At 56.2% G+C, this 16603-nt stretch overlaps 1 protein-coding gene across 1 annotated transcript in view; it reads left to right on the forward strand.

Annotated features, from left to right (window-relative positions):
• Positions 1-287: 287 nt before the first annotated feature.
• The window catches only part of SLC22A2 (solute carrier family 22 member 2), a 28324-nt gene continuing 12008 nt past the window's right edge, over positions 288-16603 (forward strand). Inside the window, 6 exon segments of the mRNA NM_001082115.1 lie at positions 288-740; positions 2254-2357; positions 6569-6723; positions 10086-10254; positions 14084-14198; positions 14926-15032. Of these exon segments, the coding sequence (NP_001075584.1) occupies positions 330-740; positions 2254-2357; positions 6569-6723; positions 10086-10254; positions 14084-14198; positions 14926-15032 (1061 nt within the window). The 5' untranslated portion in view covers positions 288-329.

Raw genomic sequence — 16603 nt, forward strand, 5'->3', positions numbered from 1 at the left:
TATTAATTTCCTGGCTAGGGAGAGATTAACGGGCGGTGATAGGGCGAGCACTCGGATTTCTCCCTGTGGGATACAGAGAGGGAATTGTTCGTGGTGCAGGGGAAGGGATGTTCCCATAGGCGGGACAGCACAGCCCGGGGCAGCAGCAGGACACACACCCCCCAGAGTGGGCCCAGGGTGAAGTCAGCCCTGAAGGCGGGCGGCTTCATAACTGAGCCACCCTCACCCTTTGACTTTTGGTCCGGCCTGCGCTGAGCTGGCCGCACCTGCTCTCAGCCGCACTCCGGCAACACAGGGGCCGCGGCAGGCGGACTCTGCCTCCAGACACCATGCCCACCGTGGACGACATCCTGGAGCAAGTCGGCCACTTCCACTTCTTCCAGAAACAAACCTTCTTCCTCCTGGCGCTCATCTCCGCAGCCTTCACGCCCATCTACGTGGGCATCGTCTTCCTGGGCTTCACCCCCGACCACCGCTGCCGGAGCCCTGGCGTGGCCGAGCTGAGCCAGCGCTGTGGCTGGAGCCCCGGGGAGGAGCTGAACTACACGGTGCCGGGCCTGGGCGCCGCCGACGGGGCCTTCGTCCGCCAGTGCATGCGCTATGAGGTGGACTGGAACCAGAGCTCCCTGGACTGTGTGGACCCGCTGGCCAGCCTGGCCCCCAACAGGAGCCACCTGCCGCTGGGCCCCTGTCAGCACGGCTGGGTGTATGACACGCCCGGCTCCTCCATCGTCACCGAGGTAAGTGGGCTTGGGCCGCAGCAGAGAAAAGCAAACAATTGAGCTTTTCAAGAAAAATAGTCAGGGAGAGCCTGGCCCTGGTAGCTGTGCCTGGACATGCTCTTTGGACTCGGTGCACCTTGCAAAATCTTACTCCCCAAATGCAAGGAGGAGGCGTCTCGTTTGTCTGGCGTGTGAGTGGGTTAGCAAAGCTTCCTCAAATCTGACGGTGATGGTTCTAGTCTATGCAAGTCTCCGCAGTAAGGAAAACACCAGGCACATCCGTGCTCCTGCAAAGGAGGTGGGAAAGAGAATGCTCCCCTTCCTCCCTCTCTGGAGGCGCCATTCCTCCACCGGGCACAGGGACCTGAAGTCCGCTTTGCTGTGGGATGCAAGCTGCTTTTCCCTCGATGCTTTTCCCCTCTTTCATTTGCTCTAAGTGTCCAAATCAAACCATCTGGGGCTGGAGATTATGCACCAGTACTGTCATTTTATTAAAATACAGTCTCATGGAAATCGAAGTGTGGAGGCCAGCAGCGTGGCACAGTGGGTTAAGCTGCTGCCTGGGATGCCAGCATCCCACGTGAGCTCCAGTTGGAGTTTTGGCTGCACGGCTTCTGACCCAGCTCCCTGCTGATGCGCCTGGGAAAGCAGAGGAAGGTGGCCCAAGCACTGGATGGAGTTCCAGGCTCCTGGCTTCGGTGTGGCCACGCTCAGGCCATTGTGGCCATTTGGGGAGTGAACCAGCAAATGAAAGATCCCTCCCCCCGTCTTTCAAGTAAATAATTTTTTAAAAAGTGTAATCATGAAGCTTTATTTCAATAAGTATGGAGAGAACAGAGAGAGAGAGAGAGAGAGAGGTTATTGGAGCAAGGCAAAACAGAGAAGGGAAATTACTCTGAAAAAAGTTGCCTGGCTTAGTACAAAAGGTCTGCTTGGTTGCCATGGAGACAATCTGTCCAAGCAGACCTGCAGGCGGGCAGGCTGTGAGGGGGCAGATAGCTCCAGGAATTGGGGGGTGGAGGACTCTAAGGGGTTCTACAGGGCGACCCCGCCCAGCCCTCCACACTGAGGCCTGGAGGAGAGCAGAGCTGCGCCCCAGGCCGCGGAGTGGCTGAGCCGAGTTAGCTCCAGAAGCTGCATCTCCGGACCCCCAGGCCGGCGCCCGCTGCACCTGGGCTCCTGCCTCTTCTTCCAGCGAGAGCAAGTGCCCCGGCCTTTAGCAGGACAGCAAAGCGGCACTCCGCGGCCCAGCCCACGGCCGGGCGTGTCTGTATCCCATCCACACGCCTGTTTGCCTCTGTGTAGTCAAACTAGGACGGGAAAAAGGATTTTGGCTGATTTGGCCCAGACCACAGCTCAGCCTAACGAGGTGGGGCCGTGGCAAGCGCGAGGGAGCTTGCGTGGCAACGCTCGTGGGCAGAAAGGAAGCCAGCGGTGCAGCAGGCGCGTTCCGGGAGCTCCCCGGGCTGAGTGCCCCCAGCCGGGTGCTAACACAGCCTTATTTTCCTTCTCTCCTGATCCGGGCCGGCAGTTTAACCTGGTGTGTGCCCGCTCCTGGATGCTGGACCTGTTTCAGTCGGCAGTGAACATCGGCTTTTTCATCGGCTCTGTGGGCATCGGCTACCTGGCAGACAGGTAGGGGGGAAGCACCTGCAGTGGAATTTCAGGAACCCCATAGGCTTGGCAAAGACCGGGATTCACCTGGCTCCGGCTGAACACCGTCTTTTCCCCAGACACACAGACCGCAGCCCCGGCTCCCGGGCCTGTTGGTTCTGCAGGCTTAGCTTCCCCGGCTTTGATGCCTGATTCCCCACGCTCTGGGGTGGTAGAGCGATGCCACAACACGAGCCAGCAGCTTCGGGTTCGCAGGAAGAGGAACAGACGGCGATTTAATCCCTTTTGTAATCTCCAGTCTGTTTCCAGGCCTCCTGCCACCCACCTGCATGTGGGTTCCCAGGGCTCCTGAGCCCTGTCCCATCCGCTACTTGTCTCCCGTGCACTGGGAGCCGCCGGCACCAGGCCCAGTGCAGGCTCCCCCACTGCCCAGCAGACCACAGGATTCCTGGCCTGTGGGACCCTGTGGCCAGATGTGACGATCCGTGTAGAATGTAGGATATGACCTTCCGAGAGGGAAGCGGGGTCTGTCACGCCAGGAAAGCTGTGGGCGCCTGCACGGGGTCAGCGTCCCCAGAGAGGGAGACGAGGCATGGTCCCCCCAGATGCGTCCATGCTCGGGGGGTTGCTGCGCAGTGTCAGCCCCCGCTGGGGGCCCGGTGCCTTCAGTTGGCCGACGCGGTGGAATTCCACCATCGCTGTGCCACACGTTCCCTGTAACAGCGTCTTCGCCCTGCTGACGACCACTTAGCTATTTCTAGGAGTCCTCAAGAGGGAAAGACATGGAATAACTGGCTTTATACTCGATACGCATTTCGGACAACTTGGCTGTTGGGGTTAATCATTTAATATTCCTAACACCAGGTGGGTGCTGAGTGTTTGCCATTGGCCAGTTTCGTTCTCTGGAATCATCAGGCAGTAACACCTGACGTCCACCTGTGTATCAGTACTTGCGAGAGGTGCTTAGAAAGTTCATGGGAAATGCATGCGATAAACCATACCAGGACCTCAAAAGGTCTTGCACCAAATAAGCTTATCTTTTCAAACTCCATCTTTCCACAAACTCTTTGAGGTAACTTTGTATAATATATATAGATGACATACTGTATGTATTCTGTAAATCTACCCCTTTAAAAAAAAAAGATTTATTTATTTGAAAGGCAGAGTTACAGAGAGAGAGAGAGAAAGAGAGAGAGAGAAAGAGAGAGAGGTCTTCTATCCACTGGTTCACTCCCCAAATGGCCGCAATGGCCAGAGCTGGGGTGGTCCAAAGCCAGGAGCTTCTTCTGGGTCTCCCATGTGGGTAAGGGGCCCAAGCACCCGGGCCATCTTCCACTGCTTTTCCAGGCCACAGCAGAGAGCTGGATCAGAAGTGGGCGCCCCAGGCCCTGTCTACCTCACTCTTACACGCACTCTCCGTGCCTTGCTGTCCAGTCCCTGACGTGCCCCAGTCCTGCGAGTATATCAGACACAAGGAGAACATTCTCACCAAGCGCCTCCTATCCTCAGGCTGGATTCAAACTTGCAAACATGGTAAAGGTGAATCATGACAATTTCATGTGTCACGCGTGCAGACACACGCAGGCTCACGCACACACCCGGGGGCCTGAGGGCCTGCTGGCACAGGAGAGAGGAAGGAGGCAGCCGAGGCACCAGGCCAGCAGCGGCTGCATCCATCACCCACACCCAGCCTCCTGGCCACGGCTGCTGCTGGGCTGGCCGTGGGAGGTGTAGACGCGGATGGGTGTTTTTTATTTTTGTTGCCGCGGGAAGGAGGACAGCTTGGGAGACCACCCTTGAGTCAAGAGTGACTCATCGGCAGGGGAGTCGGAGTCCAGGGAGCGCACAGGGGACAGTTTCAGCCGTGAGTTAATTATTCTCGTCCCACTCAGCAAGTAGGAGGCCGCTCCGGACTCCCCAGGGACGGTGCATTCCTGAGTCACCATCTCCAGTCAATTATCCACCTGCTGAGTGACCTCACTACTCCGTTCTGGGGGCTGAAATCCGCCCCGTCAAGGCGATTACTCATTATTCTTCCCCAGAGGGTTGGACCTCAGGATGCTGCTCAAAGCTCCTGGAAAAATGGAATTAGAACGCAAGCCGATGCGTGAAAGCTTTCACCAATGCACTTTTGTAAACTTCTTGGAGGCCCCCCTGGTGTGCCTGGATTTCAAAACAATATTGCCTCAAAAGAAACGTAATTTTGAATTCCAGTTCTCATGGACTGTTGGAAGGACTCTCATACACACCTCTGATTTTTCTTAAGTTGCCTGGGGCTTTGTCGTCCCTTCTACAGGGTGCAGGTTGGCCTAGCGGAGCTGGGGAACCTTTTATCTGCCAAGGGCCAAGTGCATATTTACAACATCCTTCTTGGGCCGTATAGACGGATCAACCTAAACGTGAGCTGCTGTAGACTTACCGACTTTCGATTCCCAGCTGCGGTTGCCTTGGCAGGACCAGACAAAATGATTTTCCAAGCCTTACAGAGCCCACAGGCTGGGCGTTCCCCACCGCAGGAAAGTAACAAGACAATTACCACAGAGCTGAAAAGAAATGCGAAGAATACAGCTTTTGCATACTGAACGCCTCCCGAGTCGTTTTTAGACTTTCTACAATGTGAGAAGAATCTCACGGAAACCCATTTATCCCAGATCAAACCAACATTAAATAAAACACATCATCTTCCATGGAGGATTCTAAAACTCTACACAAACATCTGACTAGGGTATCTTCTAGAAAACTAAAAACCGGAAGACATTAGGAAGAGGTGGAAAACAAGAATACCGAGTTTTATTCCGAGCCAACACTTTGAGGGTCCGTTTTGCAGATGGAAGAAAAGAAGGGTACAGTCATATGTTAGTGACTTTGAAAATGAATCGTCTACAAGCTAATTAATTCCTTCTTCTACAGCTTCCTAAACAAGCAAACGCTCACCAGTTCTAGGTTCTCACTGAATGATTGCTCGTGCTAGGTGCTATGAACTCGTAGATGGTTAACCATGGGCTGGCTGTGAGGGACATGGTCCATTCATTTCAAGCTATGGAAGTGAGGTCCCCAGACAGAGCCGGCTGGAAATGTGCACGGTTGCATAGCGTTTCCGTGGTTACACTGGACATGAGTAACCTCGTGAGCATCGCGGTCAAGTAGGGTGAAGCGATTAGGAAGCAAGCACTCGGGGCTACGTGCTGATGGCACGTGTGTTGGCGCGATTTAGCCGATTGCCGGTCACGGCTGTGTTCAGCGAGCAGCGGACAAGTTTTCCGAAAGTTGCATCAGCAAGGCTCTGAGAGCCAGCACCACGGTTCACGTACCGTGGGGGCAGCCAGGCTCCCACCCGTCCAGGGTCTTCCCAAAGCACGCACCGACGGCTGCGTACCAGTCACCTGGCATCCTCGTCTATCTCACTCGGGATCAAAACAGACTTTTCAAGTACAGTCTCGGGGCAGGCACGGTGGGGCAGCAGGTTAGGCCACTTCTTGGGATGCCTGCAGCCCATGTCAGAGTTCATATCAGGGTTCAAGTCCCAGCAGCTGATACGGCTTCTTGCTAATGCATCCTGGGAGGCGGCAGATGGTGGCCCCAGCCCCCAGGATGGTGTCCTTGGCTCCTGGCTTCATCCTGGCCCAGCCCTGGCTGTTGAAGGCATGTGGCAGGGGAGGGGGAACCAGGAAGTAGAAGATCTTATATATCTCCTCGCTCTCTCTTTCTCTTTCTCTCTGGCATTCAGGTAGATTAAGATAAATACAAATAAACCTTAAAAGTGACTCAAGTGGACTTTATCCTCAGTAGCTTGTGGATGAGATACCGAAGCACAGGGAAATGAAAGCCCAGCTTCCCATGTGCAAGGCGCACGTCAGCCACACAGGCTCTTGTTAGAGGTCACATCCCGATCCAGGCGGTCCGGGTGGCCACCGTCCCAGCCGATGCCCAGCATGGGTGAGGAGGAGGGTCCTGGAAGGGCCCCTGAACACCTGCCACAGCGTGGACCCAGAAGGGGCCTTGGCCCTGGTGGGTGGGGCTCACCTGTGCTTACATTGAGGCAGAGTGACCTGAACGGGGCTGACTCAGGGATTCCGTGTGGACCTCAGTCCACGACCCCCCGACCCCACCCCAGCATGTCCATAACTTAGAGCTAAGCTCTGCTCTCGTCTGCAGTTCCCTAACTCTCGTGAGTTTTTTTTCTTTGAGAACCAGCCCCAGTTCACTTTCTCTCCCCCCCCCACCCCCCGCAGGTTCGGCCGTAAGCTCTGCCTGTTGGTCACAATCCTCATCAATGCTGCAGCCGGGGTCCTCATGGCCGTTTCTCCCAACTACACCTGGATGTTAATTTTCCGCTTGATCCAAGGGCTGGTCAGCAAAGCAGGCTGGCTCATAGGATACATCCTGAGTAAGAATGCGGGGCTGAAGCTGTGGTGGTGTGGACACGGGTGGCCGGGGGCCGGGTGCTGGGCGGACAGCAGCTTTCCCGTCATCCTGGGAGGTTTCTCTTGCCGTGGAAAACAACTTCTAAAATATTTGCAGTCAACTCGTTCTGCATTTCCCCCAAAAAAAGCAAAGAAGGCAGAAACCAGGGCAGGCAAGCAGCGTGCCTCCCAGCCTCAGAGAACTCTCCAGCTCTTGGTTTCTGGCCCCTGGAGCGCCCTCCAGCCCGCCAGGCCTGTTCACTTAGGAGCCTGGATGCTGAGAGATTTGTTTGACTTTTAAAGGGCCCTGTGGCTTTGCGTAAATCCATTCCAGTAACCACAATGATCCTCCACGTACCCACAATGCAAGTCCTGCAATCAACCTAGCATTCCACACACCGTCTACGGCCCAGGAACATACTTAATACCTCCTCATTAAGAGTCAGAGCGTGGCTAGCTTCCGGGGCGTGGAGAGCACTTGAAGTCTAGCGGGGTAGTGTGCTTGAAAGAAGAGTGAGAAGAATTAGCACCTTAATCAGGTGTTGAGAGTGAACAGCACCTCCCTTCCCCTTCGGGCACATCCCGACAGCAGGTGTACAGCGGGGACACGCACAGATAAAAATACAAATAACACAGCTGTCGTTTCAGATGGGAGAGCTAGAATGTGAGCACATGCTCGCAGCGTCACCCGGTGACCTCACCTGGGGGAGGACCCAGCAGACAGTGGAGCATCTGGGGCCTGGCACGGCTCCTGCCGGGGAGCCCCTGGGAAACGCTCCGCCAGCCAGGAGTCAGCACGCGCGGCTCTGCAGCCAGCCCTCGGGGCTCTGGGAGACGCAGCAGGGAGAAGCGCGGAGCTTCATGGTGCACGTGTAACAGCAGGACGTCCTCTCCCCTCCACGCAGCCACGGCTTCTGTCCCTCTGGATGCCCCCGCCACACACCCTGCATATCCGCCCTGTCACCCCGCCTTGTCACCCCGCCTTGTCACTCCATTGTCATTCTGCCTTGTCACCCCACCTTGTCACACCATTGTCACTCCACTTTGTCATGCTGTCTTGTCACTCTGCCTTGTCACTTGTCACTCCATCTTGTCACCCTGCTTTGTAGCTCTGCCTTGCCACTCCGTCTTGTCACTTGGCACTCCACCTTGTCACCCTGCCTTGTCACTCCGCTTTGTCACCCGCCTTGTCACCCTGCCTTGTCGCCACGCCTTGTTGCTCCACCTTGTCACTCCATTGTCACTCCACCTTGTCACTCTGTCTTGTCACTTGTCACTCGCCTTGTCACTTGGCACTCCACCTCTTTCTGCTCACCTTCCTCAACCCCACCCATGACCCCAACCCTTTGAAACAGGGCTTTCCCATCACTGAGCGCGTATGTCATCTCGCTCAGTTCTGTTTAAAAACACATTTGGATGATTCATACATGCAGAAATACGTTCAGGGTACTAAGTAGTGGAAGTCTGCAACATATTTGTCAAACACCCAAAGCAAAAACTACATCTCGTGGGATGGCCAGAATTTTTTTTTTTATTTTTAATTTTGACAGGCAGAGTTAGACAGTAAGAGAGTGAGAGAGAGAGAGAGAAAGGTCTTCCTTCCATTGGTTCACCCCCCAAATGCCTGCTACGGCTGGCGCACCGCGCTGATCCGAAGCCAGGAGCCAGGTACTTATCCTGGTCTCCCATGGGGTGCAGGGTCCAAGCACTTGGGTCATCCTCCACTGCCCTCCCTGGCCACAGCAGAGAGCTGGCCTAGAAGAGGGGCAACCAGGACAGAATCCGGAGCCCTGATGGCCAGAATTTTAATACTGCTAGGGTTACCCTACCAAGGATCTTCAATAAGTTTATAGGAAATACATATTCTCTTTGTATTTACAAAAAAAAAAAAAAGGAGATTTATTCTATTTAGTTGAAAGGTAGAGTTACAAAGTGACGAGGATAGACAGGGAGAAATCTTCCTTCTGCTAGTTCACTCCTCAATTGGCCGCAACAGCCAAAGTTTGGCCAGGCCAAACCCAGGAGGCTGGAGCTCCATCCGAGTCTCCCACAGGGATGCAGGGGCCCAAACACTGGGGCCGTCTACTGCTGTCTTGCTAGGCACATTAGCAGGGAGCTGGATCAGAAGTCAGGACTCAAACAGGAGCTCCTATGGGATGCTGGCGTCGTAGGCTTAACCCACCACCTACAACCATCATGTCAGCCTGGCATGTGACCTTTGAACTCCAGTTTCCATGAACATTTTGAAATCCCCACCTAGAAAAATAACTATTGCCCAATTCAATGCACCAGACCTTGTGTACTCGTCAGGTGCTGGCCGTGGGGTGAGAGGAAGTTGATTATTACGCACGTGCCCAGGTGTGCGGGCGAATCCACTCTTGCGGGGATAGAGGGCCCTGACTGGTGTTCCCCACCTTCCATGAGCTCGCCATGGCTGCCTTCAAGGTACCCGCCTTGCACAACCAGCCTGCAAAACTGAGAACTTACAAATGAACTCTCGCAAACCAGCACTAGCCGGCTTCCAACCCACTGCTGGTTGCAAACCATGTACACAGACAAAGAGGATTTCAAAGAAAACATTGCACCTGTTCGAGAGAACCCGTTCTGTTCAGGTGTTCACTTATATTAAAATCGTGTACAATCTAGAGTCAAGTGTGGTTCATGCATTGAGTTCTTTAGTTATCACTGCCTTGCTACCTAATCTAGATAGAAAGTTTGTATCCGAAATGTAATTGCGTTTGTCCATGACCGTGTTCTGTGTGTGAAAATCAGTTTTGCCTCTCTTGGTAGGCCTTCATCACATCTAGAGTAGGAATATAAGATTTCTCTGAATTAATACAGCAGCAATAATTATGACAAAACATGCCCCAGTGAACATTTATAATTGTTTGGATTGGCCAGCGCAGCAGCTCACTAGGCTAATCCTCTGCCTTGCGGCGCCGGCACACCGGGTTCTAGTCCGGTCGGGGCGCCGGATTCTGTCCCGGTTGCCCCTCTTCCAGGCCAGCTCTCTGCTGTGGCCAGGGAATGCAGTGGAGGATGGCCCAAGTCCTTGGGCCCTGCACCCGCTGGGAGACCAGGAGAAGTACCTGGCTCCTGGCTTCGGATCGGCGCAGCACCGGCCATAGCAGCCATTTGCGGGGGTGAACCAATGGCAAAGGAAGACCTTTCTCTCTGTCTCTCTCTCTCTCACTGTCTAACTCTGCCTGTCAAAAATCTTGTTTGGAGAGCTCTATGGGAAATTCTGGAATGTGGAGTCTGTCTTTGAGGCTGGGTCTTGTTTCCGCGTCGCTGGGCAGCCGCTCAATGTCCCTCTGCATCGCACTGACCTTTGGAATCTGTGCAGTTACAGAGTTTGTCGGGCTGAATTATCGGAGAACGGTGGGGATTTTATACCAGGTGGCCTTCACCGTGGGGCTCCTGGTGCTGGCCGGGGTGGCCTACGCCCTCCCCCACTGGAGGTGGCTGCAGCTCACGGTGACCCTGCCCTACTTCTGCTTCCTGCTCTATTACTGGTAAGTCCCCCGGGAACAAAAAAGGCGGGACACTGAGACCACCGATTTGCCTCCTGTGCAGCGTGCTGCCGAATTCTGAGGCTTCCCTCACTCTCCAGGCCTTCTCGCGGGCTGCCAATTCAGCAATTTAGAGACGAAAATCCCAGACACCAAGCTGTCTCCTCCTCTGGAAATCGGTGTCCCTTTCGCACTGGGCTGGGTCTCACTTTCACACATTATTGACTTGGGGTTTAGATCTCCATGTCCACGCCCAAGGCAGACATTGCCAATCAATTACAGCAGCTTTTATCCCAGATAGGGCCAACATAGCACTCAAGGTAGACCATATCAGTCAATCAGCTACCAAGGCGAGTAAAACATATTTGTCATCCTTGCCCAAGTGAAGCGCATGGGAAAAGGGCAGAAATGAGAAACCCCTAGCGTGGAGTTCCTTCCAATACAGGGTGATGCTGGATGATCAGACCAGACAGCTCCCCCGTGCAGCAAGCCCACTCATGTGTTCTGCCTGCACGTGTCTGTCTTCCCCTCCAGTTGTCTTGCCTGAGTTTAATGTTCCCTGGCAGCCTGTTTCGTTGCCCTGTTTCATTACCCAGAGGCCAGTGACACCCTGTGTCTCAGTCAGCTCCAGCTGCTGTAACGTATGCCATAGACGGGGTCGTAGACCACGGACACCTGCTTCTCACAGTCCTGGAGGCCGTGGAGACCAAGGTCAAAGTGCTGGGAGATGCAGCTCCTGGTGGGGGCCCTTCCCGTGGATGAGCGGATACTTGTGGTCACGTGACAGAGGGGGGGGGAGGGGGAGGGAGACGGAGAGGGGGAGGGGGGGGAGGGGAGGGGGAGGGGGAGGGAGGGCTCGGGTCTTTCTCCGGATAAGGACGTGGTCTCCTCGTGGGCCCCCAGGCTCAAGGCCTCGACATCTAACGCTGATCACCTGCCCAAAGCCCCACCTTCAAGTTACACACTGGGGGTCAGGGCTTCAGAATCCGGATTTGAGGGGGACGCAAACACCAAGTCTGCAACGGGCGCTCTGAGAGTGGCCCTGGCTCCCTCCTCCCCCCGCCCACTCCTTACACCTGGTTCCACCTCCGTGTGTCTCTGAGCCCACCCCCTTTGCCCAGCTACATTAGGATGTCATCACTTCTCGCCCTGGTTTGCTCTCACGCGGTCCCCGCCGGCCTTCCTGACATTAGCTTGAGGGTCCTCTGAGCCAAGAGTCTTGATGCACTTGAAACACCCGGTTTGGCCGGCGCCGTGGCTCACTAGGCTAATCCTCCGCCTGCGGCACTGGTACCCTGGGTTCTAGTCCCCGTCAGGGCACCGGATTCTGTCCCGGTTGCCCCTCTTCCAGGCCAGCTCTCTGCTGTGGCCAGGGAGTGCAGTGGAGGATGGCCCAAGTGCTTGGGCCCTGCACCCCATGGGAGACCAGGAGAAGCACCTGGCTCCTGCCATTGGATCAGCACGCTGGCCGCAGCGGCCGGCCATTGGAGGGTGAACCAACGGCAAAGGAAGACCTTTCTCTCTGTCTCTCTCTCTCACTGTCCACTCTGCCTGTCAAAAAAAAAAAAAAAAAAAAAAAAAAAAAAAAAAAAAAAAAAAAACCACCCGGTTCTACCACGTCACTTCCCTGCCGGATGGTTTCTCCAAGGAACCCAGCCTTGCCACTGTCTCTCAACAGGATGGATTTAAATTTACTTTCCATTCTCCAAGCTCCACAAGGGGCACCTGTCTGAAAGATCGCTGAGACGCACAGGAGACAGCAGGCACGCTCGGGGGAGAAGGGGGACAGGAGATGACCCTGGCAAGGGAGGACGAGGGCCAGAACCAGGACGGAGCCATGGGTGTGAAGAGGGGCAGGTGATGGATGGCAGAGCAGGTGCCTGGTGGGTGAGCCCCAAGTCGGGCTGTGTGCCTGCGTGGAGGTGCGCGCGGCAGGCAGAGTGATGAGGTCTGGAGGGCACGGTCACGTGCAGGTATCCGGAGACCAGCGAAATGCGAGGCTCTGGAATCCAAGTAGAAAGAGGGCGAGGAAGTAGGTGGGTTAGGACACAGGCGAGCGCCAATCCTATTCCAACCAAAGAAAAGGGGGGGTGGGGGGAGAAGGGAGGAGCTGCAGGAGCAGAGGGAGGAGGGGGCTCCGGTCAAGCTCGGGCCCCCCCCCCAGGCCTTCCCCAGGCAGTCCGTCCGGGCCTGGGGCGGGGGGTGGGGGCTCCTCCCCGCTCAGTGACCCGAGTGCGTCACTGCTTGTTGGACTCAAGTGGACAGCGCTTTCATCAGCACTCAGGTCGCCTGGCCGTAGAACCCAGAGCTTGCAGACAAGAGACCTCGGACTGAGCCAAAACTTCCCATCCCTCGGTTATTTCCCAGCCACTGATTATACTTCTCAGATAATTTTCACTCGCAAGTTCTCCCCTCCACAATTTCTTGCTGGCGTGTAATAACTGCGCCTCTTTGCGGGCTGCAATGCGCTGTTGGAAGGCAGGATATGGAGCACTCTGGTCTGACCACAGTAACCAGCACTCCATCTCCTCATCCCTGTCCTCGGAGCCCTCGAACTACATCACAGACGGCTGGGAGCTGCCGTCAGCCCCTGTGCTGTGGACACCAGAACACGTCCCCTCCAATTGTCCATCCCTGTCCTTTTCACCCGGTGTCGTCAGTCTCCAAAAGCATCGGTCCGTTGCCTCTGGCACTTCCCCGACGATCAGGTCATGGCTGTGCAGACTTCCCAGCCTGAGGCCAAGCTGTCCCGACCCTGCTATCTGCAGCCCCAAGTCCTCTTGCCTCCCATCCCACCCCCCAGCGCAGGCAGCGGTGGCCCCAGCTGACCCTGCCCCCTGCACCACGGTCAGCCCCAGCTGCTCGTGGATCTCAGGTGTCATCCGGAAAATGGCCTTGCAGGGAGTGTCACAGGGCCAAGGTTCACACCTTGACTGACAGCCATGACTGACAGCCGAGGAGCGCCCAGGCCCCTGCTCCTCTGAGCCAACCTTAACCCAGGAAGAGCCCCGACTCCTCCCGCACAAACACTCCTCCCCCCACTCCCTTTCGAGCCCAGAGTGACCCACAAGCAGCCCCGCCAGCCCCTCCTACATGCTCCCTCCTGCCCCTGCTCCCCCTGCACCCCAGAGTCAGACCCACCGGGCGCGTCCTGTTGAGCAACAGGCGAGGGCTCCCTGCACACACCCTGGCTTTGGAGGCTCCCATCGCCTGACCTCAGACGTTCCCTTGGGAAACCAGCTGTGGCCCTAAGATATCCAAGGAAACTCCGAAGACTGTGGGAAATCAGAACTAAAAGACAGCTTATTTTGTTGCAAAAAAAAAAAAAAAAAAAAATTGAAGGCCACATGTGGTTTTTGCATAATACTCACTCTCCACAAACTTTCTGTCCTGTGTGGATTTCAAAGTTTTTTGACCAAAATTAGCTTGTCTTTTCATTCCGTCTTCCGTGAACTCGCTGAGGTCCCCGCGTGCGGGCCTGCTTTTCACCACGATCGTCTGTTTGCTCACTCCCACCTGCACCGCTGGGCCCCAGCTCTCACTTCTCAGGCCCTTGCAAGGCCTGGGGCCCACCCACGGCCCTGCCTCTCCACCCTGGGGGCACAGGTGGGCATTGAGTTGCTACCGGCTCCTCTGCTTAGAAATCACCAGGCCTCCTGGACAAGGCGGGCGCACATCAGCATTCGAGGGAGGCGGGATCCCGTCCCCTGCGCCATCTTCACTCCCATGTGGACCCCCACCCCACCCCCCATGCTGTCAGATGCTCACAGACATGAAAGCAGGAATTGGGGGGCCTTAGCGACAGGTTCCCCTCGCTAATCTTGGACCCTAGGTGCATCCCTGAGTCGCCAAGGTGGCTCATCTCCCAGAACAAGAACACCAAAGCCATGAGGATCATGGAGCACATTGCAAAGAAAAACGGAAAATCTCTGCCTGCATCTCTTCAGGTAAGCTGGGGCCCTGTGGTGGTGGTGGTGGGGGGGGGACGGAGATAAGGGAAGCTGCGGGGAGCCCCACGCACACCAGCGGGCTCCACGGGGGCTGTGGGAAGGATCCACCAGGTGGCGCTGCACCTGCCGGGGTGAAATGCAACAGAATCCTTGGAGCACTGAGCATGGGCTTCCCTGCGTGGGTGTAGAAAAAGACAGAAAACGCCCAGTGAAGAGGCAGCCAGAGGTCATTTCAAAACCCAGTGAGGATTCTGCACCCCTCACGTCTCGGCTCAACACCCCATCGTGTTTACCCACACGTCCTGCACCCTCGCAGGGCTGGAGTCGCAGGCCAGGAGTGCAAGCCTTTTGGAGAGAAATTGTCTTGCAGCGTTGTAGGCAATCCCCGCCTTCTCTCACAGAACTGAGTTGCGAGGAGCCCGTTTCCCGCTGTGTTTGGGGTTTTGCCCTTAGCACAGCTCAGCACCCCGAACTCGGGCCTTCTCAGCCAGCTGAGTTTGGGGCGAGAGCAGGAATGAGTCTGAAAGTTCATCAGCGTGAGCGGGGATCGCTGCTGCTCTGTGAAATGGGATAAAAGGAAGCAGGGTTTGTGAAGACTCCGGGGACGGGCGGCCGTGCGTGGTGGGTGGCAGGCACACAGTGAGGGAAGCCACTGCCGTTTCCCCCTGGATGCCCCGGCAGGCCGACGGCAGCCACACAGAGCGCCTCTCTGCTGTTCCCTCAGAGCCTGAGAGCGGCCGAGGACGTCGGCGAGAAGCTGAATCCCTCCTTCCTCGACTTGGTCAGGACCCCCCAGATAAGGAAGCACACCTGCATCTTGATGTACAACTGGTGAGAGCTGCTGCCGCCCTCAACCTCGCTCCAGCTCCTTCCCCACAGCCGTCCACCCTGCAGGCGGGACCCCGGGTGCCTCCAGCCCGCCGCCTAGCCCCGGTGTTAGCATGGGCCGCAGCCGGCCACGTGCGGCCCCTGCACAGCGGGCTCCCCGGCTGGTGTTTCCTCGTGTTGAGATCAGCTCAGGCCCCCACGCACAGGCCAGAGTGTCCTCACCTTGGCTTCCCCATAGAATCACCTGCAGGGCTGTAAAACCCCAAAACCACACTCCCATCCCCACAACTACTGATTTAATTGGTCTAAGACGGGGCCCAGGGGCCAACAGCGCTTGGTTCTGCAGGTGACCCTGATACACGGCCAACACCCAGCACCACTGGTGCACACGCTGACCGTGACAGGAGAGCTCTACCACACAGCAGTGCAGAAAACACCTTTCCCTTCTGTTCTGCCTGGAAGGGAAAAAAAAAAAAACTGGACAAGAATAATCCACTGGCTCCACAACCCAGGGACTTGAACTTGAACTTTGCTTGTGGTTCCAGGTCACTCCCAGCGCCTTGTTAGCGCAGCTCGCTTCCCTCTCAGGCCAGCCGGGGAGGATTTACAATCCCAGACAGAAGCCACACGCCGGGGAATTAAGGCAGCGGCCGCCTTCACCACCCGGCACAGACAGGGCGTTGCACCCCCAGCTCTGCGTGCCTGCTTTCCTTTTCTGAATAACTGGGACTCTGGCCCACCAGCCTCATATTTTCCATGACACACAACGACTGTGGTCGTCCACCAAACCAGAAGCAGCGCCAAAATGTTTGTCTCAGGCCAGGAGAGGAAGCAGCCAGGAGCGAGGCGGCACCCCTGGTCTTGGCGTCCCCCAAGCTTGAATGCAGCTGTCGATCCTGTAGATCCCCACAGAGAGAGACTTCACAGCCACTAATTACTTGGTGTCATTTTGAAATACTCGTCTTGGCCAGCGCCGCGGCTCACTAGGCTAATCCTCCGCCTTGCGGCGCCGGCACACCGGGTTCTAGTCCCGGTCGGGGCACCGGATTCTGTCCCGGTTGCCCCTCTTCCAGTCCAGCTCTCTGCTGTGGCCCAGGAGTGCAGTGGAGGATGGCCCAAGTGCTTGGGCCCTGCACCCCATGGGAGACCAGGAGAAGCACCTGGCTCCTGGCTTCGGATCAGTGCCATGCGCCGGCCGCAGCACGCCGGCTGCAGCGGTCATTGGAGGGTGAACCAACGGCAAAAGGAAGACCTTTCTCTCTGTCTCTCTCTCTCACTATCCACTCTGCCTGTCAAAAAAAAAAGAAAGAAAGAAAGAAAGAAAAGAAAAAAGAAAGAAATACTCGTCTTGACCTTGAGCTAGGCAGGTGCTGCTGCAATGCTGCACTGACCTTGTCCACTCTCTGGCTCTGGGGTCACAGCCGACGCCGGGTGGAGTGGACGGTGCAGAGCGGTGGGGGGAGGGAAAGCAGGGAGACCCCTCGGGGAAAGGTGGTCTGCAGCCACCTCCCGCTCTTCCAGGAGCCCCTCCCTGCGGCTGGTCCTCAGCCTGACCCCTGCTCTCTGGCCTGTTC

The sequence above is a fragment of the Oryctolagus cuniculus genome, chromosome 5 (assembly GCF_964237555.1).
Source record: "Oryctolagus cuniculus chromosome 5, mOryCun1.1, whole genome shotgun sequence".
In the NCBI taxonomy this organism is placed as follows: Eukaryota; Metazoa; Chordata; class Mammalia; order Lagomorpha; family Leporidae; genus Oryctolagus; species Oryctolagus cuniculus.